General features: G+C 59.4%; 10 protein-coding genes across 11 annotated transcripts; 6 read left to right on the forward strand and 4 right to left on the reverse strand.

Annotated features, from left to right (window-relative positions):
* Positions 1–520: 520 nt before the first annotated feature.
* On the forward strand, positions 521–1,155 carry SDRG_03541 (hypothetical protein; the record flags this gene model as incomplete). Its single annotated transcript, XM_008609175.1, has 6 exons — positions 521–553; positions 607–696; positions 747–811; positions 864–936; positions 981–1,043; positions 1,096–1,155. 6 exons carry the CDS (start codon positions 521–523, stop codon positions 1,153–1,155), a joined length of 384 nt encoding a protein of 127 aa, XP_008607397.1.
* Positions 1,156–1,209: 54 nt separating this feature from the next.
* On the reverse strand, positions 1,210–2,608 carry SDRG_03542 (pyrroline-5-carboxylate reductase; the record flags this gene model as incomplete). The annotated part of the gene is made up of 8 exons (XM_008609176.1): positions 1,210–1,346; positions 1,399–1,492; positions 1,541–1,614; positions 1,664–1,757; positions 1,810–1,937; positions 1,983–2,058; positions 2,103–2,218; positions 2,272–2,608. 8 exons carry the CDS (start codon positions 2,606–2,608, stop codon positions 1,210–1,212), a joined length of 1,056 nt encoding a protein of 351 aa, XP_008607398.1.
* A 498-nt stretch (positions 2,609–3,106) lies between these two features.
* On the forward strand, positions 3,107–6,554 carry SDRG_03543 (hypothetical protein). The gene is made up of 12 exons (XM_008609177.1): positions 3,107–3,394; positions 3,440–3,623; positions 3,669–4,153; positions 4,203–4,512; positions 4,558–4,654; positions 4,707–4,747; positions 4,789–5,088; positions 5,143–5,296; positions 5,357–5,759; positions 5,809–6,078; positions 6,133–6,282; positions 6,333–6,554. The coding sequence occupies exons 1-12, from the start codon at positions 3,122–3,124 to the stop codon at positions 6,525–6,527; spliced, it is 2,862 nt and encodes a 953-aa protein (XP_008607399.1). The 5' UTR covers positions 3,107–3,121; the 3' UTR covers positions 6,528–6,554.
* A 102-nt stretch (positions 6,555–6,656) lies between these two features.
* SDRG_03544 (hypothetical protein) lies at positions 6,657–8,813 on the forward strand. Its single transcript, XM_008609178.1, has one exon. The coding sequence runs from the start codon at positions 6,688–6,690 to the stop codon at positions 8,776–8,778; it is 2,091 nt and encodes a 696-aa protein (XP_008607400.1). The 5' UTR covers positions 6,657–6,687; the 3' UTR covers positions 8,779–8,813.
* Positions 8,787–9,885, reverse strand: SDRG_03545 (hypothetical protein). The gene is made up of 4 exons (XM_008609179.1): positions 9,752–9,885; positions 9,397–9,703; positions 9,279–9,355; positions 8,787–9,234 (listed from the first exon to the last, which is right to left on the reverse strand). Exons 1-4 carry the CDS (start codon positions 9,857–9,859, stop codon positions 8,872–8,874), a joined length of 855 nt encoding a protein of 284 aa, XP_008607401.1. The 5' UTR covers positions 9,860–9,885; the 3' UTR covers positions 8,787–8,871.
* Positions 9,886–10,135: 250 nt separating this feature from the next.
* SDRG_03546 (hypothetical protein) lies at positions 10,136–12,057 on the forward strand. The gene is made up of 11 exons (XM_008609180.1): positions 10,136–10,309; positions 10,353–10,661; positions 10,726–10,799; positions 10,841–10,997; positions 11,045–11,134; positions 11,188–11,301; positions 11,350–11,493; positions 11,542–11,628; positions 11,682–11,789; positions 11,839–11,889; positions 11,933–12,057. The coding sequence occupies exons 1-11, from the start codon at positions 10,187–10,189 to the stop codon at positions 12,008–12,010; spliced, it is 1,335 nt and encodes a 444-aa protein (XP_008607402.1). The 5' UTR covers positions 10,136–10,186; the 3' UTR covers positions 12,011–12,057.
* A 678-nt stretch (positions 12,058–12,735) lies between these two features.
* SDRG_03547 (carbonic anhydrase) lies at positions 12,736–13,907 on the forward strand. Its single transcript, XM_008609181.1, has 7 exons — positions 12,736–12,799; positions 12,848–13,018; positions 13,064–13,153; positions 13,204–13,278; positions 13,332–13,451; positions 13,498–13,639; positions 13,688–13,907. Exons 1-7 carry the CDS (start codon positions 12,748–12,750, stop codon positions 13,791–13,793), a joined length of 756 nt encoding a protein of 251 aa, XP_008607403.1. The 5' UTR covers positions 12,736–12,747; the 3' UTR covers positions 13,794–13,907.
* Positions 13,908–14,470: 563 nt separating this feature from the next.
* Positions 14,471–16,040, forward strand: SDRG_03548 (hypothetical protein; the record flags this gene model as incomplete). The annotated part of the gene is made up of 3 exons (XM_008609182.1): positions 14,471–14,885; positions 14,934–15,054; positions 15,281–16,040. The coding sequence occupies exons 1-3, from the start codon at positions 14,495–14,497 to the stop codon at positions 16,038–16,040; spliced, it is 1,272 nt and encodes a 423-aa protein (XP_008607404.1). The 5' UTR covers positions 14,471–14,494.
* On the reverse strand, positions 16,032–18,278 carry SDRG_03549 (the record flags this gene model as incomplete). Of its 2 annotated transcripts, XM_008609183.1 has the most annotated exons (12): positions 17,924–17,962; positions 17,736–17,880; positions 17,491–17,690; positions 17,367–17,446; positions 17,259–17,322; positions 17,084–17,215; positions 16,976–17,039; positions 16,710–16,927; positions 16,585–16,665; positions 16,487–16,535; positions 16,393–16,444; positions 16,092–16,347 (listed from the first exon to the last, which is right to left on the reverse strand). In XM_008609183.1, exons 1-12 carry the CDS (start codon positions 17,960–17,962, stop codon positions 16,092–16,094), a joined length of 1,380 nt encoding a protein of 459 aa, XP_008607405.1. The 2 variants fall into 2 exon arrangements, with proteins under 2 accessions (XP_008607406.1, XP_008607405.1); XM_008609184.1 differs by having other exon boundaries at positions 16,032–16,347; positions 17,736–18,278.
* Positions 18,279–18,377: 99 nt separating this feature from the next.
* SDRG_03550 (hypothetical protein) lies at positions 18,378–19,873 on the reverse strand. Its single transcript, XM_008609185.1, has 5 exons — positions 19,392–19,873; positions 19,195–19,343; positions 18,904–19,129; positions 18,719–18,856; positions 18,378–18,673 (listed from the first exon to the last, which is right to left on the reverse strand). Exons 1-5 carry the CDS (start codon positions 19,761–19,763, stop codon positions 18,488–18,490), a joined length of 1,071 nt encoding a protein of 356 aa, XP_008607407.1. The 5' UTR covers positions 19,764–19,873; the 3' UTR covers positions 18,378–18,487.
* Positions 19,874–20,739: the final 866 nt, after the last annotated feature.

Consider the following 20,739-nt stretch of genomic DNA (forward strand, 5'->3'; position numbering starts at 1 on the left):
CAGCCTCTTGGTGCCGCCCGCAGCTGCGAAAGCAAAATAGAGTGCAGTCGCTCGGCCCACGATCGTCAGGGACGCCAGCGCTGGCGCCATCGACGTACACTATTTGCCGACGGCAACCTGGCGTCAACATGGACGGCCCACGACGGAACGTGGGAAAGGCGTCAACACGCGTGTCAAAGCGACGGTCTGCACATGCAGCTTCCACGCGCCTGCACACCCTTGGAGGGACTGGCGCAGAGACCAGCGCGACGTTCCCCTGTTTATCGTCACCGACCATTTTAACACTACTACCCGCTCACAGTACTTGTAGTGTGTTTGCGTGCCTGAGATCTTTCGTTTCGACCAATCCAATAGCGTCCAGTACGAATTATACTCTATTTCAACCAATGGCATCGATTTATAAAACGAGCCCAGGATTGGACAAAAAGACGATCTGCGAGCGACACGATTGGCTGCGGGCCTTAAATTCGACGCATCTCGCGCTGCGTCAATCCACCCGTTCCTAGAAAAGACGACGACGATGCTCGCGCCGCAACAAGAAGTCGAAGTCGACGTACGATGATTGCGATCCTCTGGCGCATGGGCTCATGGGCGCATGCGGGGTAGGTCCGCAAGGAAGACCAGGACCGCATCAACGAATTTGGCCGCAACAACTCGCGCTTGGCCGACGTCCGCGACGAGGTCAAGGCGCTCAAGGTGCGATCCTGCTGCACCGTACCGTGCAACTTAGACTCGCCGCCATATAGGACAAGCTCGAGACGCTCGACGATGCCAACACGGAAATCATGATGGGCGAAGGCGACAATGTCCAGTATGGCAATCACACGTCGCATTGAACGTCGGGCTCATCGCTGCTTGTGTAGGCTCTTCATCGGCGAAAGCTTTGTGCAGGTCTCGGAAGAGTACGCCCAAGAGTACCTCGAAGCCCAGACGGAGGTATCGGTCGATGGCTCCACGCATGACGTACCATGATGACGTAGAAAACCCAAGCCAAGGTGGAGAAGCTGCAGGCCGAAGAGGCGTCGTTGGAGGCCCGCCAGGCGGTGAGTCCGCTCTGTGGTACCGATGCACTCATTCGCATATTGCGATCTCTAGGCGCTCAAGAAGGTCCTCTACGCCCGCTTTGGCACGAGCATCAACTTGGAAGACAAGTAATTTTGCCACACGAAGCGTTCAACATGCGACTGTGCTGTGTATTCCTTTGCAGTATCAATGGTCGTGGGACTTGGCTTCGGCCTGCGCGCCGAGCTCCTTGGAGCGGTCGTAAGCCGCCCAAATCGAGTCGGCAATCACAGCGCGGAACCCATTCTTCTCCGCACGGTACATGGCGGCGGCGGTCGTGCCACCTACGTACAATCGTGGTTCATCGAGACATTCGTCGTCTCAGCCAAATCGGACCGGGACTCGTAATGTTGTTGCGAAGCACGACTGGGTGCAAGCCTGACGACTGCATGTACAGCGCCGACCCGAGCATCGTCTGCTGCACCAGTTTCTAGGACGTGGTTGAGCATCTTCGCAGATCTTAGTGCGAAGCGACTACCTGCGCAACCGTGCGGCTAAAGCCCATGTGGACACCGGCGTCGATCATGGCTTCGGCGACAAGGAAAAAATAGGCTACGAGCGTTCACGAGTGGTGGCGTGCGCGTAGCCATGCATGTTGTACCTGGACCCGAGCCCGAGAGCGCCGTGGCCATATCGAGGTTCTTCTCGTCCGCGACAAACACTTGCTTGCCAAACGCGCCGAGGATTTTCTTTGTCTACATGCACGCAACTTACAGTCACCGAGCCGGGAGCACGCAATGTGTATACGAGATCATGCTGGACGTCGCTGACGTTGGATGACTGCGTCCAGACCGTGATGCCTTCGCCAATCATGGCAGGCGTGTTGGGCATCGACCGCACAATGCACGTGTCGGGGCCGAGCTCCTTCTTGTACGCTAGTCGTCCGTGGTGAGACCAGTATGGAACAGCCAGGGTAGTACCATCGATCGTGACGCCGGCCACGATCGAGATGACGAGCGCATTTGGGTCGAGATACTTTTTCAAATCCTCAAAGACCTACAGACGTAGAATAAGTTCCTAGTCGAGCGTTGGCGGTTTACCGCTTGCTTGAGCACTTGGGGTTTGACGGCGACGATCACCACGTCGGCGCCGACGAGCGCCTTCTTGTTCTTATCGACGGTCTCGACGTGCATTTGGTCAAACTTGTCGCGTGTTTCTAGTCATCATGCCGTCGTCTTAGCCATGGCGGTGGAGCTGGGATTCGAGTACCCGGGCTCGGCGCCGAGACGAGGACCTGGCTCGGCGGCAAGAGCTCCTGTGTCATCATGCCCGTAATGATGGCCTCGGCCATGTTGCCGCCACCGATAAACGCGACGCGGTTCACGTTGAGCGTCGGGTTCGGGCCCATGTTCTCGTCTTCGTCGTCTTCGTCGGCACGCGTGCGCTTGGCCGACTTGGTGTACATGGGCGCGTACTTCTCTAGCACGGCCGAGTGCGACCGGTACCGGACCAGAGGCGTGGCCGGCGTCTCGAAGAGCGACGAGGCAAAGGCAGCGCGGACGACGCGGGACCGGCGGCGGAGGGTGGCAGTCGCGACGCGGAGCATGGCGATTCTGTGGTTGGAAGCAGGATATTTTCGAAATACTTCAACTGCGACGGGTGCACGTCTATTACAATAGCTTGAATTGAGTATGCAGATCCAGCCACCTGCTGCTGGGTTCACCATATGGTGGCACCACCAGCACCACCACAAGATAAATCGACACTATGGCAACCGGATTCGGATGATTTGTGTCGTCGCAATTCTGCGATCCTGACGCATTTTAGGCAAAGGCCGGTGCTAGGGTCTCAAGGCAGCGTTGGAAGCATGATAGTATCGTAGGATTCTAGGTGAATACTATATTACTAAAATACGCACAAGAGAAACGTGGCGAGATGGTCCTTGCGTGAACGTGTCGCCATCGCAAGGTCTTTGTCTGCCATCGATTGCTTTCTAATGCTTTTGAGCAATAAATAGCAAGCATTTATAAAGCCTGTTTGTATCCGGAATGCTCTCGAAGCGCCGGATACAGCGATGATGTAATGTGATTGGTGGATATTCCGACAAGTATTGCGAGCGATGAGCACGCTGGCCGCGGGAGCTGACCAACTCGGGCTTGAGCGCTTGGCCATCGACGCCCTCGGCGCCTCGATGCGTGCGATCAACCACTGCGTCGACTCCATCCGAGCAGTGCCATTGGACGCGACGGCGGCCATGACAGACAACATCCTGCAAGCGATGGGCATCAAAGCGGATGTTGGCCATGCCAACGTTGGCTCGGTCGTCGCATCACGTCTGGTCGCTCTTCTGCAAGACCTCGCCACCGCCATTGTCAAAGGCGAGGCACTCGAGGTACCCAGAATATGCCTTCGAATCCATACGTATGTCGAGCGCTAGACCACACGCCCGCCGGATGCGAATCCCGCCAAGCCGCGCGCGCCGCTGTGCCTCTTGAGTCTGCGCGACTACACGGGCGTCCAGGCAGCCATCGAGCTGCTCGTGACGTGGGGCATGTACCCGTGTGTCGAAACTGGCATTCTCGTGCCAATCGATCAGCGCGTCGTGTCCAAGACCATGAAGAGTACGCAGTTTTCCCAACCGCCTACAGTCTCACGGGTGTATCTAGTTGCAAAGCCGGTGGTCGCCCACGGTAGTCAGCTGCCGACCGCGTCGCCGCACGACCAGCTCTACACCGTCGTTTCGTGCCTTCTCACCGTGCTGCAGCTCTCGCAGTTCAAACCGATGCTGCTGCCGGCGTACCTCCGTGATATCTTTGCCGCGCTCGTGTACGAGCGCCATGTGTCCAAGGGCCCACACTCGCTTGCCGCCCAAACGCTCCTGGATGCGCTCATGGACGACCTCCCGCTTCGCGTCACGATGAGCAGCGTCCGCGCCGTCTTGGGGCAGTGCCACCGGTCGCCCAGTACTCGATTCCTTTGCCTACTTCTCGAATCCTCACTGCAATGTACAGATGCGATGTTCAAGACCCAGTGCGGTCTCCTTCTCACAGCGTGCGTGCTCAAGCCTGGCGGCGTGCACTCGACCGTCGAAGTGCTTTTGAGCAATGTCGACGAAGGCAACACGCAAGCACGCATGCAAGTCGCCAGTCTCGTACGTTCTTGATAGACTGATAGATTGATACGAAACCGTTGCCGTATAGATTGCGCGCTGCCCGCGTGGGTACGAACGCGATGCGTACCTCGCCGCGGTCGCACCGCAGCTGCTGCAGCTACTGAGTGCAAAGGACTTGCCCCAAACCGCCAAGCTCCTTCGGGAAACGACGGGCTTGATTCTGTGCCAACTCATCTTGGAGTATCCGCTTGCGCACGTCGACAGCACGCTCTTGCAGCCGCTGCTCGGACCGCTCCTGCGCGTCGAGAGCCAGCCACGAGACGTCTTTGAGAAGAGCGACGACATCCACTTCATCGCCACCGAAGACGAGCTCGGTGCTTGCCTCGCCGCGCTCAACGGTACGCACCGCTTCCATCATATGCTGTGTTGAGTTTTCATGGTAGTCATGCTGCTGGGGCCGCCGCCACCGGCGCCCGTGCTTCTCGCGCTTGCGCCGTTCTTTCGTCCGCTTGTTCTGCTCTACGCCTTTTGCGTCGCAAGGTAGTAGTACATGCCTTCGATCGAGCGTCCATCTGCATTGGGTGTGCGCTAGTAAATCCTACTGGAAGGAGACGGTGCAGCAACTGCTCGCAGGTAGGTCAGCCCAAGAGACGCGCTCATACAGAGTGGTATAGCGTACATTCAAGCAGCGCCGTTGGCGGCCTTGCTGCTGCAGTGCGCAGTCGCACCTGTGAACCCGACGCACCGCGCCAGCGTACTGCCCGTCGGCTTTGCGTCTGCTTCACATCTCGCGTGTACGTTCTCGGCGGGTGGCTCGGGCGGCGCCGCCATCACCGCCCTCGACACGCATTATCCCACTGACGTGATCGTTGCTGGTGTCGTCGACCTGCTCCAGGCGCCAGCGCTCGAAGCCTGCGATGTTGTCGGCGATCTCTTCACGTCGCTTTTGACCAGCTACATGCAGCTCAAGACCGGTGCGTCGTCCACGTCATCAGCAACGGCTGGCATGGAGGCCTATGCTGCCGTAGTCCAAGCGCAAGAGAGTGCTCCGTCAATGTTGCAGCTGCTCGTCGCTCTCACCGAGGTCGTGGGCCCCGCCGTCTTGCGCAGCGGCGCGTCGATTCTGCAGTGCCTCGTGACCGTCATCGACATGTACACGTCGTCGACGTCGACGCACTCTGTGTACACGCCGCCCTCGTCCAATGACGACGACGACGATGAGACAGCCATGGACGTGCTGAGCGTCTGCCTTGGTATGGTCACCACGATCCTCGAGGTCGGCGCGCGCGACCGGGCGCATAACGAAGAAGCGCTGCTCAAGCAACTGCTTCCGTCGCTCGAGGCTCTCTCGATGCACCCGAAAATCGACATTGCCGAGATGGCGTCGGAGCTTCGCTTGCAGCTGCTGGCACGGGCGTCGCACGCCGAGCCCGAGCCCAAGTTCACGGCGCTCACGTTCGCCAACATTCTTGCGCTGTCGGAGAAGGACCTCCAGAGCCCGTCGGTGCCGTTGCGGGCGCGCGGCCTCGTGCGCTTGAACAAACTCATTCGGAGCCGAGAGGCCATTGACGTCGCCGCGCTCATGAAGCTCTTCCTCGCGCACCTCCACGACGTCGAGAGCTACGTGTTTCTGGCGTCAATTCAAGTACGTTGTGCTCTATTGCGCGGGATGTGTGGGAGTGCACGCACCTTAGGCGCTCGCGAGTCTGGCCGACATGCACCCAACGATTGCGATCCCGATGCTCCTCAACGCAGCGACCGACGCGACGGCGACTCTTTCGCTCGATCAGCGCATCAAGCTCAGCGAGGCGCTCATGTTTACGGCGCGGCGATGCGGCGAGGTCCTGCCCGCGTACAGCCGAGGCTTTGTGCACGCGTACTTGGGCGCGATCCGCACGACGTCGGCCACGACCGACTTGGCCGACGCCACGTACCGAGCGAGCTGCCTCTCCAACTTGGCCGAGGTTGACCTGATGCCTATGGTTGTTTTACGTGCTTATACGCATGCCTACATGTAGGTCTGCGGTCTCCTGCGCTGGGCGATTCATCCGTTCTTGACCGATGTCCTCCTGGTCGTCAAGGACGTTCTCCAGGTCGAGCGCGGTCATACTGAGCCGCAGATTGCGCTGCGCCGCGGCGCCGTGTACGTGCTACACCAAATGCTCCACGTACGTTTGGTATTTGCATCGCTGGTGCTGACGGTGCATGCGTGCTGTAGCTCATGGGCCGGGACGTGTTTGCGATCGCATCCGAGCACATGACGCCCATCTACCGGCTGCTCAAGGGCGTCGCGGGCGACTCGGACAGCGTGTGCGTCTTCCATGCGACGCAGGCGCTGGCCGAGCTCGATGGTCTCATGCGTGGCGAGCTCTTCCAGGTTGGGCGGTCATCGTCGATGGTCCAGCTGCTTTGAGGTTCGACAAGAATAAATTTGGATTTCCAGCAAAATAGATCTCGGCCGTTTGGATTGGTCGTTGTATTTCAACGTCGCTTCCGATTGGCCACCGGAGAATAGCGTTGAGCATGGCGAAACAGCGTTTGAGCGTTGAGCATGCCAAGTCGGCGAGGATAGCATGCATACGCAGTCAAGATTTAGAGGTATGAAGCGAGCGCTCGACGTATCCGAAGCGGAGTCGACCCAGGTCCGGGCCAAGGCGCGCAGCGACCTCGACAAGCTCGGCGAAGAGGGCGTCGTGCGCCACGTCCTCTCGTACCTCGACGTCAAGGACCACCACGTGGCCAAGGCCGTCTGCCGCGGCTGGAAAGGCCTGATCGAGACGCTGGACATGGCGGTCCTCGACCTGAGCGTGCGCTCGCCGCTCCATGCAAAGAACCTCGAGGCCGCGTTCCTCTCGACCATCAACAGCTACCGCGAAGTGCGCTTGATCAACTTTACGGGCCAGCGCTCGCTCTGCGACCGCGACCTCCTCGTACTCACGTCGTGCTTTTGGTCGTCGCTCGAGACGATCGTCGTCGACGACTGCCTCGACATCACCGACTTTGGCCTCCTCGCGATCCTCAACGCGCAGTCGCAGCGCCTCCATACGGTCTCGTTCCGCAACTGCAAGCTCGTGACCGGGCGCTTCGCGCAAACAGCGATCACCGGCCACCACCCGTCGCTGCACACGCTCGACTTTCACAACACGCGGGTCGGCCTCCACCTCGTGCAGCACTTGGAGACGCGGTTTCCGTCGCTCCAGACCATTGTCGCGTCGCACACGCCGGCGCACTACGAGCTGCTCTGCGCGTCGCCGTGGGCCGACCTCCAAACCGAGTGGGCGCGCTGCGTCACGCACCAGCTCACCAAAGTCCATTTCTCGATCGTGCTCAAGGACTTTGGCGCGCTCCAGCACCGCATGCCGCTCCGCACGGTCTTTGAAAAAACGCTTTTGCGCAGTGCAAACGCGCTCGTCGATCTGCCGCTCGACAGCGAGAGCTACGCGTCCGCGCTCCTCTACGTGTGCGAGCACGACATTGAAGACCTCGTGCCCATCCTCCTGAGCCTCGGCGCCGACGTCGAAGTCACCAACAAGGACGGCGCGACACCGCTCTGCCTCGCGGCGACCAGCGGGTGCCTTGGCGCGGTCGACGCGCTCGTGAAACAGGGCGCGTGCGTCAACGCGCGGACGCTCTCGCTCGCGACTCCGCTCTACTTTGCGTCCGAGATGGATTGGACCGAGATCGTCGCGACGTTGCTGGCGCACAATGCGCGCACAGACGCGACAACGACGTCCAACACGACACCGCTCTGCGTCGCGGCCAAGAACGGGTCACGCTCGACCGTGCGGCAGCTCATTCGGCACCGGTCGCGGCGCCCGAGCTTCGTCCGCGGCCTTCACGCGCCCAAGCCGACGCCCGAGTGGGTCCTTGCGCTCTGTTTGGCATGCGAGCGCAGCCACCACGAGATCGTGCTGGACCTCCTCAACCTCGGCTTGGACCCCAACGTGCTCATGGACAATGGAGTCACGCCGTTGTACCTCGCGTGCCAGATGGGCCACCACAAGATTGTCGAGACGCTCTTGGCGCGCGGCGCTGACCCCAACTTTACGCGCGTCGGCGGCGTGAGCTGCCTGTACATTGCGAGCCAAGAAGGCAAGCTCGACGTCGTGAGCTGCTTGACCAAGTACGCGGTGAACGTATCGGCGGTGATGGACGACAAGAGCGCGGCCTTGCACATCGCCGCGCGCATGGGCCACCGCGACATTGCGCTGCATCTGCTCATGCACGGCGCCGATCCCAACGGACAGACGCGGTCCGGCTTGACGCCGCTTTTGATTGCGTGCGAAGAAGGCCATGTCGCGCTCGTTGCCTACTTGCTCTCGCTCCCGAGCGTGCAGCTCAATCTGCAGACGCACAACGGCACGACGCCGCTCTTTATCGCGTGCCAGCGCGGCTTTCGCGACATCGTGGCGCTCCTCTTGGTGGCCGGCGCGGACGTCAACGTGGCCAAAGCCAACGGCACGAGTCCGATCGACGCGGCGAGCATGCTCGGCCACCGCGACATTGTCACGCTCTTGCTGCGCCACGGCGCGCGCGTCGGCGGCCTCGCCTTGCACTTTGCAGAACGGCGAAAGGACACGAGTCTCCTCGCGCTACTGCTGCAGCAGCACCAAGCGCAGTGGTATGCGCCGGAGGTCCCAACAATGGTCGACTATGTCCAATAACCTATAAACAACGACAATTCAAATTTATTATCCATCGAGCGTCTACTAGCAAGTACGAACCCTAACCCTCTCCATATACCAGGACGACTAGTATTAAGTTTTCGTTGTGCTGGATGGCGCATCGAGCAAGGGTGCTTCGATCGTGATCGGGCGCTTGGTGAGCGGATGCAAAAACTGAACGCGCATGGCGTGCAGCCATAGGCGGGTGCTCGCGGCGCCACCGTAGCGACGGTCGCCGTCGATCGGGGCACCGAGAATGTCGGCGCAGTGGCGTCGCAGCTGGTGCTTGCGTCCGGTCGACGGCTGCAGCTCCAGCAAGGCGGTGCGCCCGACGCGCTCTAAGAGCCGGTAGGTTGTGCGCGCCGGCTTGGCCTCCAACGGATGATCGATGACCCCTTCTGTGGCCAGACCACCGGTGCTTGGCCACGTGACGTGTGCGAGGTACGTCTTGTGCACCTAGCGCCGTCGTGAGTCCCGCTCTGTAGACGCAAGTCGAGCACCTCTTCGGTGCGAAACATCTCTGCAAGCTCGGCGGCCGCGAGCCGCGTCTTGGCGAGTAGCAAGACGCCCGAGGTACCTACGCACGCCCATCGCACCTGGCTGCTGTCCGTCGCGTACCTTTGTCGAGACGGTGAACGAGTTTGCACTGCGGGTAGCGCGTCGCGACCGAGTCGAGGGTCTTGGAACCGAGCTGCGTCGCGAGGTTCGTGGGCTTGAAGACGGCGAGGATGGCATCGTCCTCGTACAAAACGGGCAGACGTGGAAGCGACGGCGTCGGCGTTGGCGCGGGCAATGCGTCCGCGATTAGCTCGGCGTAGAGATGCGCTTGGATACCAATGCGGTACTTGGCATCGGCCATGAGCTTGTAGCTAGCATCGGCCTTGTGCTTGGTGTTGTCGAGGACGTCAACGAGCACAATGCGCTTCTAGAAGGCGACGTCAGCAGTAGCATATCGACAGGAGGACGAGCGCACCTCTCGGAGATGGCGCTGGAAGAAGCTCTGCGGTCGCTTGAAGTGGACCTTGAGCCACCGGTCCAAGCGCATCTTGGCATCGTCCTTGCCGATGGCGAGGAGCTTCATGCTGAAGACTACTACTATGTTGACGCTAGCAGCACCCAACTTTAGCCTTGGTGCAAACGAAAGCGCAAATTTAGTGCGATGCTATTCCGCGGTACAGCATCAATGTACCCTTGCTGTGGGGTTCAAGTAGGCTTGTTGAGGATGCGCACTTGGCCTGGCCGTGCCATGACTGCTTGGGAGCGCTTGGTCGGCAAGAGTTGCGTGATATTAGCGCGCGCGGTGGTCACAGCCGGAGTTTTGACCAATCGAATGCTGCTCTGCGGTATGGTCCAATCACAGTCGGCTTGTTCAAATTCAAACCCTCGCCCATCGACGACGTCCAGCACGATGAGCCAGCCAGCGTCAACGTACTCGTTCCCGGTGCTCAAGATGTCGGACCTCTTCCTGCATCTCAAGGGCATGAGCATCACGTTCGCCGAGGATGACATCCGCAACTGCGAGCCGAGCGCGGTAGACGGCGACGACCCTGCGCATGGCGCTCATGCAGTCGTAGGTGCGTCGGGTCATCGAAGACTTTATCCTTGTCATCATGGGCATCGGCAAAGACGAGCTGTGCCAGCCTGCGCTCTCGGGCCTCAGCGCGCTCGAGTACCCGCAGCTCCACGAAGACTCGATTCCCGAGATCGCGTACTACCGCACGGCCTGCCGGCTCACGCTCGCCGCCGGCGTCAACGACTTTGGCTGGGCCGACGTGCAAAAGCCGACGCTCAAGCGCGTTCGGCGCATCCTCAGCGCGCTCATCAACTTTACGCGCTTCAAGGAAGAGCGCACGACGTTCCTCGCGCAATACGAGAAGAAGACGGTATCGATCTATCTACTTGCATGACCGACACCAAGGAAGAAGATGCAGTGAATGAGGTATGTAGGACGACGAACTGCGCTTGCGCCAAGAAGCCGAAGACGAGAATGCAGCCTTGCGGCGCCAGCTCGACGAGCTCCGGTAGCGTCGACCGCACTGTCCTCTGCCACACGCAATCGTAGGGCTCGGCAAGCGAACGAAGCGCCGGCGCTGCAGCAGGTCATGGAAGAGTGCGTCATCCTCGAAGGCGAAATCAACGTACTCAACAAGCGCCAAGCCGTGCTTCGCCATGAAAACGCTGGCTTGAAGAACCAAAGCAACCAGCTCCGCGATGACTACGTACACGCAACTCACTCCCGTGTCCATACTGTGATGCCTTCAACTAGGCGTCAGTGCAATTCGCAGTCCTCGAGGCCAACAAGACGACAGAGCGCCTCCAGAGCAAGATTGTGAGCTCACCCGCTCGGTTCAAGTCGGTGCGTCAGCTATCGTGGAGGCTACCAACACGCAACTCTCGTTTCCCCAACAGGAAATTTCCGACATTGCCGTGCAAGTCGATGCGTCCAAGGAAGAGCTCGACCTCTTGGACCGACGCACGACCGAGCTGCAGATGACCCACGATGTGTTTGCCCGGGCCGACAAGGTAGAACGTGGGTTAAAGGCTGTGACGTAATCGCGGGGTCGGGTCTAGGAAACCAACAAGGCCATTGAGCTCATGCAAGAGACTGAAGTGGACACGGCGCGCTGCAAGGCAGAGAAGGACAACGTCAAGGCGCAGCACCAGCTCATTGAAGAGAGCTACAACAAGGCCAAGCACGCAGTCGCCCACCACGCGGTTCGCATCATCGATGTCCTTCGAACGCGACGCTCATCTTCTCCGTAGCGCCTTCAAAAGCTGTTGCAGCAGCGCAAGGAGCAGCTCGAACAGTACAAGCTGCAAGGCTCCAAGAAGATGCAGGCTGCGGAACACGTACCGTTTGTCATGAAGCATGGAGCGGTTGGGACGGAGGAATTCATGCGTAGGCGCTCGAGTCGGCCTTGAACGAGTTGGGTCAGCGCCAGGAAAAGACACGCGGTATTGAACTGGCGATCAGCACCAAGCAGCAGTCGGCGCAGGAGCTGCAGCGCAAGGTACACTGCCTTCATGGTCGTAAATGTATTATCAACATGTGTCGAGTAGATGCAACAAGAGCAGAAGGAGTACGAGCACAAGCTGCGAGACATGGAAGAGGTATACCATCTCGAGTCCGTGGCGCTGCAAAACCTCTTGGTAGACGTTCATCCAGATGGAAATGCAGGTCAAGGCGTACAACCGCAGCTTGCTGCAAGTCATGGCCGAGCCGGCGCCGTAATCACACTGTTGTTAGGCTATCTAAGTGGACAAGCTGTATCTATCTCACTCGTGTTATTGCTTCCACGCTCAGCCCTCGAGTGTTATAGCAAATGTCATAATGCGCCAAACAATCTGAATTGAAAGCTTCTAGTCAAGCACATATGACGGCGAATGGCCTTATAGATTCTACTCTACAAGTAGTAGGACCCGGTACGTGCTCTAGTTAGTAGGATAGCTACCTACTAAGGTGTAGCTAGCAAGATACGGCTTCTCGCCGCTTCAAAAGCCGGCTCCGACACCACTTGGGTTTACACAAACAATTGTTGTGTCGACACTGCAGTGGCCTCGACACTGGTCACTGTCGTAATGGTATCCAGATTGCTGGAAGATCGACGAAGGAACCGGGATGGGTTCGGGTGTCGGCTGAGTTCAAGTGCAATCGACCGGCGGCGTCGACAGCCGCTGCATCGGGCGCATAAAAACTGCATTTGACCGCGGTTAAATGGGCAAAATGACAACTTGTGCATACCACATGTGGGAAGCGGCCGTCGCTGCGGCGGAGCCCGTTGAGCTCTCCGTTGGCGCCAAGCTGTCAAGATGGTGGATACATCGGCACTGGCGATGTCACCCGACTTCACTTCGTTTTCTCAAAACGAATAACGTCACCCAATTCCGTTTAACGTATTGGATTGAAGAGTAAAACGCAAATGACCGGCGCGGACCCGGCCGCAGATCATTTTGGATTTTAGCAGCAGCATGCACAGCCGCTTGGGTCTTCGCCTTGCCTCGTCGGTCGTCCGCGCCGCAGGTTTGCCCTGCATATGAGGAAGTCGAGGCTCATGATGGACACGCTTAGGCCCGCTTGGCACGCAGGCGCAGAAGCGCTCGGTGGCCTTCTCGCATGGCAAAAAGGGCCTCCAGGAACTGCTCCATCGCAACAAGGAATGGGCAAGCAACGTCAAGAAAGACGACCCGACGTACTTCTCCAAGCTCGCAGACACGCAGACGCCCGAAGTGCTCTGGATCGGTACGCTTCGCCACGTCGCATGCTCGAGTCTCACGCGCCACGTAGGCTGCTCGGACTCGCGCGTGCCGGCCAACCAGATTTTGGACCTTCCGCCGGGCGAGGTGTTTGTGCACCGCAACATTGCCAACCAGTTTTGTACGTTGTCATGACGACGCTATACCATGCTCATGCCATCCTTGCCCTAGTGAGCACCGACTTGAACGCGCTTTCCGTGCTCGAGTACGCCGTGAACGTACTCAAAGTCAAGCACGTCATCGTGTGTACGTTGCCATGCTCTGTTCTTACGTCGACGCAACCTCATTGCTGGCTTCAGGCGGGCACTACGGCTGCGGCGGTGTCAACGCGGCCTTGTCCCAACAAGAGTTTGGACTCGTTGACAACTGGCTTCGCAGCATCAAGGACATTTACAGCGACAACACGGCAGTCTTTGAGCGTAACACGCAATGCACGAGCTCGCAAGGTCATATTACCACGTGTAGGCCTCTCGGACGACAAGAAGAAATCCGACTTGCTCACAGAACTCAACGTGGCCAAGTCGGTCTATAACGTCTGCCACACGCGCATCGTTCAGAACGCCTGGCAGCGAGACCAGGAGCTGCAAGTACATGGCTGGTGCTACCGGTACACCTGCGTGGAAGCTCATCACCGCAAACATCGATGGTTGCGTAGACTCAAGGACGGTATCATTCGCGATCTGAAGATTTGCATCTCGGGCGAGGAGCAGGTCGAGGCGATCTACCGCAAGATGATGGAGAAGACGACGCCCGAGCTCTGAGCTCTGCGTGGTATCCCGTCTGCGTCAACCTTGTCCAATAAACCGCATAACATGAAGTTGGCTGATGCAGTCGTCACTTCGCTATACTGTCGACCTGCCAAGTCCATACCCGATACAATGGATGGAGCTACCGTGTCGTATGCGCCTTGCGTGCGTTGCCACGGATGTCGTCCTGGCCAAGCTCCATGGCCAGCTGCTGCCGCTCACGGCGGAATCTGTGCACCCGCATCTGATCGGTGGAACGGTGGGCTGGCGAGGAGCTGCTGCGGCGAGGATGACTAGCCTTGGCCCAGCACCGCATCTACCAGCGACCATGACCATCCTTGCCGTTGTTCTGCCAATGCTGCAGCGACGACCACGCGGAAGCCGTCAGCGCATGCTGCTGCCGCTCGCCAAGATCGCATCTTCTGCCCATCATTACCATGCGAATAAGATATGTGGTGCGTGTGAATAATTCATTTTAAGAGGTAGTGTTCGATTATGCGTTGTGGGGGTTCTGTGCCGGATTTTTATGTCATATTTTAAAATAATACACAACGAGCGGCGTATTCTTCTTGAGGCAATTTTTATCGTACTTATAATTTGTATCACACGACATGAAATAAAATACACACGGTTTTTAATGCGTTAGTATTTTTTTCAAACGAGTATTTAATTTTTCGGCCCCAAACCAGCCATTCCCAAATTCGCATACGAGCAAGATGGACGGCGTAGTGTACGAGCAAGACGACCACCACCAGGAGCCCGAGCACCACCACGCCGACCATGGGCATGGCCATGGGCATGGCCACCATGATGGCGGCGACATGGGCGCCCACAAGCAAGCCTCGTACCACAACGACGATCAGAGCGGCGGCTACTACGCGGACGCGGGCCACATGGGCGGGTACAACTCGGCGCCGCCGGCCGCGGCCCACCAGTCGACGGGCGCGGGCAAGATCTTTGTCGGTGGTGTGAGCTGGGAAACCACGGAAGACAACTTGCGTTCGCACTTTGGCAAGTACGGCGCGCTGACGGACGCGGCGCTCATGAAGGACAAGTACTCTGGCCAGCCGCGTGGCTTTGGCTTTGTGACGTTTGAGGACCCTTCTGGTAGCTATAGAGGCGAGGACGTAGGACGCTGATCGTCGTCGATTGTAGTGATTGAGCGTGTACTGAGCGATACGCACACGTTGGACGGGCGCAACGTTGAAGTAAAGCGCGCCGTACCGCGCGACAGCCAAGGCGCGCGGCCGCAGGGCGGGTCGGCCGGCGGCTATAGGTTCGTCTCGATTAGATGCTCCTTGCTCGTAGTGATCACTGGTAGCGAAAGCTTTGTGCTTGAAAGGAGGCAGGAGAGTGCAGTAGCATCAAGCACAGGCAGATGTAACGAGGAGTCGATTTCCCCACATCTATGGTCTCTTGTCCACCGCACTCTCTTGCCGCCCTGCGCCAGCCCACTCGACGAGGTCTGTGAGCGTCCACTGACGTCTTGTGTGCTTGTGTAGCGACCGGTATGCGTCGGGCGGCCGCTCCACCGAGTCGAAGAAGATCTTTGTCGGTGGGCTGCCTCCGTCCGTCACCAACGACGACTTTCGCACGTACTTCGAAGACTATGGCAAGATCACGGACGCCATCGTCATGATGGACCGCGACACGCAGCGGTCGCGCGGCTTTGGCTTTGTGAGCTTTGAAGAAGAAGGCGCGGTCGCCGAAGTCATCTCCAAGTCGCACGAGCTCCATGGCAAGGTCGTCGAGATCAAGCGCGCCGAGCCCAAGGGCGAGATGCGCGGCGGTCGCGGCGGCTACGACTCTGGCTACGGCGGCCGTGGCCGCGGCGGCTATGGTGGTCGTGGCGGCTACGGCGGTCGCGGCGGCGGTCGCGGTGGTGGCTACGGCGGTGGCTACGGCGGCGGTGGCGGCTACGGCGCTGCGGGCTACGGCGGCGGTTACGGTGCGGCGGGCTATGGCGGCGGCGGCTACGGCGGTGCTGCGGCTGCGGCGGGCTACGGTGGCTATGGTGGCTACGGCGGCTACGGTGGCTACGGCGCCGGCGGCTACGGCGGCTATGGTGCTGGCGGCTACGGCGGTTACCCGCCATACGATCCGTCGGGCGCACCGCCGGAGGGCGGCGATGCCGGCGGCGCCGAGGGTCAGCCGAGCTACGACGACCCGACCGGTGGGTACCCGCCGTCCGGCGGCTACGGCAGCTACCAACGTCAAGGCCAGCAAGGCGGCGGCAAGTCGGACCGCTATCGCCCTTACTAAACATGGACGCGGTTTTGCCCCCTTTTGTGCATTGTAATACTAACAAAACAACTACAACGACTGCCCACGCGCACTCGTTTGTGTGATACGCTCCAGAAACGGGGCAAGCGCGGCCCAGAGCGCGTCTTGGACTGGCGCCGTCGCATCCGCTGACGTGCAGCGCGACGGCGTTGGCGTCGACAGCAAGCGCGTCACATGCGATGCCAACGAAGCCTCGTCGACGCAGTGAATGGGAGCGGCAATCGTCGCCAGCGTCGCGAGCACCGACGTGCAGTTGTCCATATGCGGGCCGTGCAGCACCGCGCACCTAATCTCACTACTGAGCCATAAGGGCAATAAGAAATCAGCGCACCCCGAGCGCAATGGCTCGAGCACGTTGTGGCCGCCGACGTCGACGAGCGATCCTACGCCAAGCGTCGGCTTCGAACGGGTATAGTACGTCGTACCACCGACAAAGGCGATGGGCGACACGTCAAAGTACAGCTGCGTTTCGCCCTAACCGAGTCTCAGTCCTATCACCTCGCCTTCCGTGTAAGGGTCGTACGATGACGTCGACAATAAAGACATCGGTGTCGGGCTTGGGAGTGCTGTCGGTGGCGCGCCGCTGGGTTCGCAGCGGCGTGGTCTAGCGCCAGACAATGAGCGACCTAGTTGTCGAGCTCGGTCTACCGTGTGGATGCCATCTTGAATCGCGTCGCAGCGGTGCGGATGCCGAGGAATGAGCAGGAGCAACGCGCCGGGATGCGCTCGCCGAATCTCCATGTGCGCGCGTACGCAAATGGCTTCTTCGCCGTCGTGCGTGCTCACGGCGACCCAGACGCAGCGACCTTGAAGCGCGTCCTCGAGACGTGCGCGTGCAGCTGCGTTGACTGCTTGCTTGGCCGAGACTAGTCCGTAGGTTTGCAGCGAGACACGAGCCATCGTCAAGGACGTACGGAATTTCAAGTCGCCCACGTACTTGGCCGACGTGACGCCAAGGGCCTGGAACCGGTAGAGGTCCTACGACGTCGACTCTGAGCTCGTCAGCCGTATCGCAGTGCAACCTCGGGGCTTTGGCACAGCGTGAGTGATGCGAACGGGGCGAGCAGGTGCTGCGCCAGCCGCCGCCCAAGCCACGAGTTCCATCGACCGAACGACGTGGCCGACATGCGCCCGTTGACCAAGCCCATGGGCATCTAGTACATTGCCTTGGAGGTGCGCATGGAAGACGTGAAGTACCTTGCGCTTGGCGGCCTCGAGGATCATATTGGGCCACAACTCCGACTCGACCCAAATCGCCGCGCTACGTCCCGCTGTTGACATCCGACGGAGCGCAGTAGTACGTACGTTGGCTGCCACGTCGAGAGAAAGGCTTGGACAAACGGAAGGTGGTCCAGCGGCGCAAAGATGCAATGCGCATGCGGGTTCTACATGCTGGCTTCAAGCGCAGGCCACAGGATGAGAGAGCTACCGCACGAAGCCGCTCCTGAAGCAGCGCACGCGCGCTGGGCGTCGTCGTCGTCAAGAGCACGTCGAGGCGCTGTGTACCCGACGCCGTCCGTGCGCCATGCATGTGCGTCAGCGCGTGAATGAGCGGGAGCGCGCTCAAGCACTCGCCGACGGACGCCCCATGAATCCAAACAAGCCCGGAGCCGGTTGACGGAAACACGTCTAGCATGCTTCTTTCGTGCATGGCTCGCACAAATGGCGGCGTACCTGCGGTCGTTGTTGTCACGCCAAAGCGCTCGTTGGTCGCAGCCAGCGGGACGCGGCGGCGCAGGTCCTTGGACGCCACGAGCCACTGGACGAACGGTCGGCAGACGTGCCATAGCGCACGGTAGACCTTGACCTCGAGGATTTCCTACGCGGCGACGTGAGCCATGCGCGCAGCTCGCTGCACCGACCGCCATGCCACCGAAATACGTAATAGTGGCATCTGCCATATTTAACAGCGCGCTCGTTCCGGAAGGCCATGGCGACGCTACGCGTGACAGCGAGCCAGACGGTGTCACAACGCATGCACGCACATCACGTTAACGCTGCTACCGCTTGACGTTCCGGCCTGCGTTGGTGGCAGGGCGACGACGGTCCAGTTGGACGCACCACAGTACAGCCGGTGCCGAACCTGACATTGCACGGCGAATGATAAACATCATTCACGAACAAGGTGTCGAGCTGGAGCACAGCCCTGTCGTTACGCTCATGGCCTGAGCTCGCGCCGGTGCACGCGTGGGACGCAGTGTGTGGCATGAGTGCGTGGTACTTCTCGGCAGTCTTATTTTCGGCACAAGATACGCGCGATGCGATTGGCTAGATCGTAGCGAATCAGGAACGGCGAAAATTCGAAAGATCGCAGCTGCCGCATCAGATAGGAGATCGAAGGCCTTATATTACGGGGGTATTGCCAGTGGGATGCATCATTGTCGTCTCTTCCCACGCATGGCATCATCGTGTGCGAGGGGCGGGAGCTACGGGATGCCGACGAACGGCGGGTTCTCGATGAGGTGCTTGACGAACGGCGCAAAGTACGGGCCGAGGCGGCTCTGCAACTCGGGTAGCTGCCAGTCGAGCGTCGTGATTTCGCGACGGCAGTTGGCGCTGCCGCAATTGCACATAAAGTTGTCGCTTGGCTCGTCGTTGCACCCATCGTTGACCTACGCGAGGATGACGCACTGTGGCGACGACGACACAATGGCTACCATGCAGTAGTCGATCGTGATCTCGTCGCCCGGGTACACGTCGCGGATGGCAATGACCGTGACCGAGTCCTGCATGCCGCAAGTCGGGTCGCACGAGTGGTTGATGTAGTCGCTCGTCTCGATCTTGTCGCCGGTTTCCTACCACATCCCGTCATGCGATGCAGATGCGTTGGTCGCCGAGGTACCTTCCACGCCGGGATTTGCCACAAGTCCTTGTGCACTTGGAGTGACATCTCAAAGTCCCGCGCCGTCATTGCGCCCGACTCGAGAAACTGGTCCTTGTGAATGACCTTCCCGGAGAAGACGAGGACGATCTCGCCGGCTTGGATCTTGCAATCGGCGTCTTCGCGGCAAAAGAGCCCCAGCGACGATTTGCTCTTGTGGCGCAGCTCCATGCGCGAGTCGTACCAACTATTGGAAGGTTGTATTACGCATCTCATGCTAGTGGCTACGCAGCAGGGTCGTCGAGCGCATACCTGTTTTCTGCGTGCTTCTTCATGATGAAATCGGTCACGTGGCCGTAGTTGGCCTTGATGAACGCCCGGCTTCGCCAATCGTCAAACTTGAGCGTGCCTCTGCACTTGTCGCTGCCGCACTGGCACGTCATGCCCGCATGAAGCGACGACTACATGCGATACATATAAGTCCATGACATCATGCGACAATGGCGTACCTCGGTTTCCGTGCACGCATAGTCGTAGCAGAGCTGCTCGCCCATCTTGACGGGTCGCCGCGTCACGATTTGGCCATCGCCTTCAAACCAGCAGTTGGGATCGCATGCGTGGTTGAAATACCACGTCGGGTCGCGTTCGGGCGCGAGCGTCGTTGCGAACGCGTCATCGCCGACCATGTACGAGAAGTTGACAAGCTTCTCTCGGTCGGCGTGCGCCATGATCTCGTGGCGCGTCCACGTTTCGAGCGGCTCGGTGGCCTTGTCCCACGTCCAGACCGGCGTGTTGGCCGGGAGGTCGGCGGTCGCAAAGAGGCCCTTGCAGGCGAAGCCATAGAACTGGAAGGCGCGGAGCTCAACGGTCTCGGGCAGCATTTGCGGCGGGATGGCAAAATCAAATGTGAGCACCAAGATACATCGGTGGTCGCGCTACACTCGATTCCAGTATCGGGCTGGCCCCGGCCACAACTTCAACGTCGTTTTGGACCTCAGATCTTAGAGGATATCACGGTCCGCCTGTATACCATACAAGCGCCGAATCCCACCGCGAAACGTATCCGAAGGGCCGACATGGGCGCTTTGTATGCAGCGCCCTTCAGAAAAGTTGCCGGGAGGATCCCGGATCTTGAAGTGCGCAATATACGAATATCGAAAGCGCGCTGCAAGGGATGAGGAAGCACGACGCCCGTGCACGCTTCGATTCCACATCGATGCACTCGCATCTCGCCGCCGCCCCGAGAGACTGCGAGGAAGAACGTTAATCCTTCTTCTTCGACTTCCTTTTCCTCGCCCATGTCCGAGGACTGGGCTTCGATACCAGCTCGCGTCAATGTATATTGCGAAATCGAACAAACCTGCGGTTGTTCACATCTCAAGCCGACGAACCACTTGGTTTGCGCGCGCTTTCTGCAGCAGACGCTGGCGTTACAGCAGCGGTCCACAGCCCTGACGTTACGTGGATTTTAGTTGCTCAAGGGACTCGTCTTAGTCGTCTTAGTCGTCGTTCTTGGCGTCCTTTGTCGATCGGCCGTACTATCAGCAGGATGAATGGGTGTTTGCCTGCGCCGATCGGAGCGTTCTCGCCATTTCGCGAGATGCGCGTTGACTGGCTCGCGCTCCAGATGGCCATCGCTTCTTCAAGTGCATGCGCAGCGCGTCGGCTGCCATTTAACGCGATTGCCGTTGAGTTTAAACGCGTCCTTGACCACGTCGAAATTTCACACCCCGCGCCAAAAAAGACATGGGAAAGACAGCGCCGTGGCAAGCCGTCCCGAGCTTGGTTGCTGGTCCAATAATCCCAGTATTACACGAGCTGGACCACGCTGTGTGTTCGTCGTCGCTGGCTCTCTGA

Source organism: Saprolegnia diclina (genome assembly GCF_000281045.1).
Source record: "Saprolegnia diclina VS20 unplaced genomic scaffold supercont1.8, whole genome shotgun sequence".
Taxonomy (NCBI): domain Eukaryota; phylum Oomycota; class Saprolegniomycetes; order Saprolegniales; family Saprolegniaceae; genus Saprolegnia; species Saprolegnia diclina.

Bases quoted from the DNA above. Each gene is read 5' to 3' on its own strand.
- SDRG_03543 (XM_008609177.1), top strand. From the start codon at position 3,122: ATGAGCACGCTGGCCGCGGGAGCTGACCAACTCGGGCTTGAGCGCTTG. The intron at 3,624-3,668 runs GTACGCAGTTTT...GGGTGTATCTAG, and splicing joins CGTGTCCAAGACCATGAAGA to TTGCAAAGCCGGTGGTCGCC. The intron at 4,154-4,202 runs GTACGTTCTTGA...GTTGCCGTATAG, and splicing joins GCATGCAAGTCGCCAGTCTC to ATTGCGCGCTGCCCGCGTGG.
- SDRG_03544 (XM_008609178.1), top strand. From the start codon at position 6,688: ATGCATACGCAGTCAAGATTTAGAGGTATGAAGCGAGCGCTCGACGTA.
- SDRG_03545 (XM_008609179.1), bottom strand. From the start codon at position 9,859: ATGAAGCTCCTCGCCATCGGCAAGGACGATGCCAAGATGCGCTTGGAC. The intron at 9,356-9,396 runs GTACGCGACGGA...GGGCGTGCGTAG, and splicing joins CGTTCACCGTCTCGACAAAG to GTACCTCGGGCGTCTTGCTA. The intron at 9,235-9,278 runs GTGCTCGACTTG...CGACGGCGCTAG, and splicing joins AGATGTTTCGCACCGAAGAG to GTGCACAAGACGTACCTCGC.
- SDRG_03546 (XM_008609180.1), top strand. From the start codon at position 10,187: ATGAGCCAGCCAGCGTCAACGTACTCGTTCCCGGTGCTCAAGATGTCG. The intron at 10,310-10,352 runs GTAGACGGCGAC...ATGCAGTCGTAG, and splicing joins GCAACTGCGAGCCGAGCGCG to GTGCGTCGGGTCATCGAAGA. The intron at 11,890-11,932 runs GTATACCATCTC...ACCTCTTGGTAG, and splicing joins AGCTGCGAGACATGGAAGAG to ACGTTCATCCAGATGGAAAT.
- SDRG_03547 (XM_008609181.1), top strand. From the start codon at position 12,748: ATGCACAGCCGCTTGGGTCTTCGCCTTGCCTCGTCGGTCGTCCGCGCC. The intron at 13,154-13,203 runs GTACGTTGTCAT...TCCTTGCCCTAG, and splicing joins CAACATTGCCAACCAGTTTT to TGAGCACCGACTTGAACGCG. The intron at 13,452-13,497 runs GTAACACGCAAT...TACCACGTGTAG, and splicing joins CAACACGGCAGTCTTTGAGC to GCCTCTCGGACGACAAGAAG.
- SDRG_03550 (XM_008609185.1), bottom strand. From the start codon at position 19,763: ATGCTGCCCGAGACCGTTGAGCTCCGCGCCTTCCAGTTCTATGGCTTC. The intron at 19,344-19,391 runs GTACGCCATTGT...TATCGCATGTAG, and splicing joins ATGCGTGCACGGAAACCGAG to TCGTCGCTTCATGCGGGCAT. The intron at 18,857-18,903 runs GTACCTCGGCGA...GGGATGTGGTAG, and splicing joins GGCAAATCCCGGCGTGGAAG to GAAACCGGCGACAAGATCGA.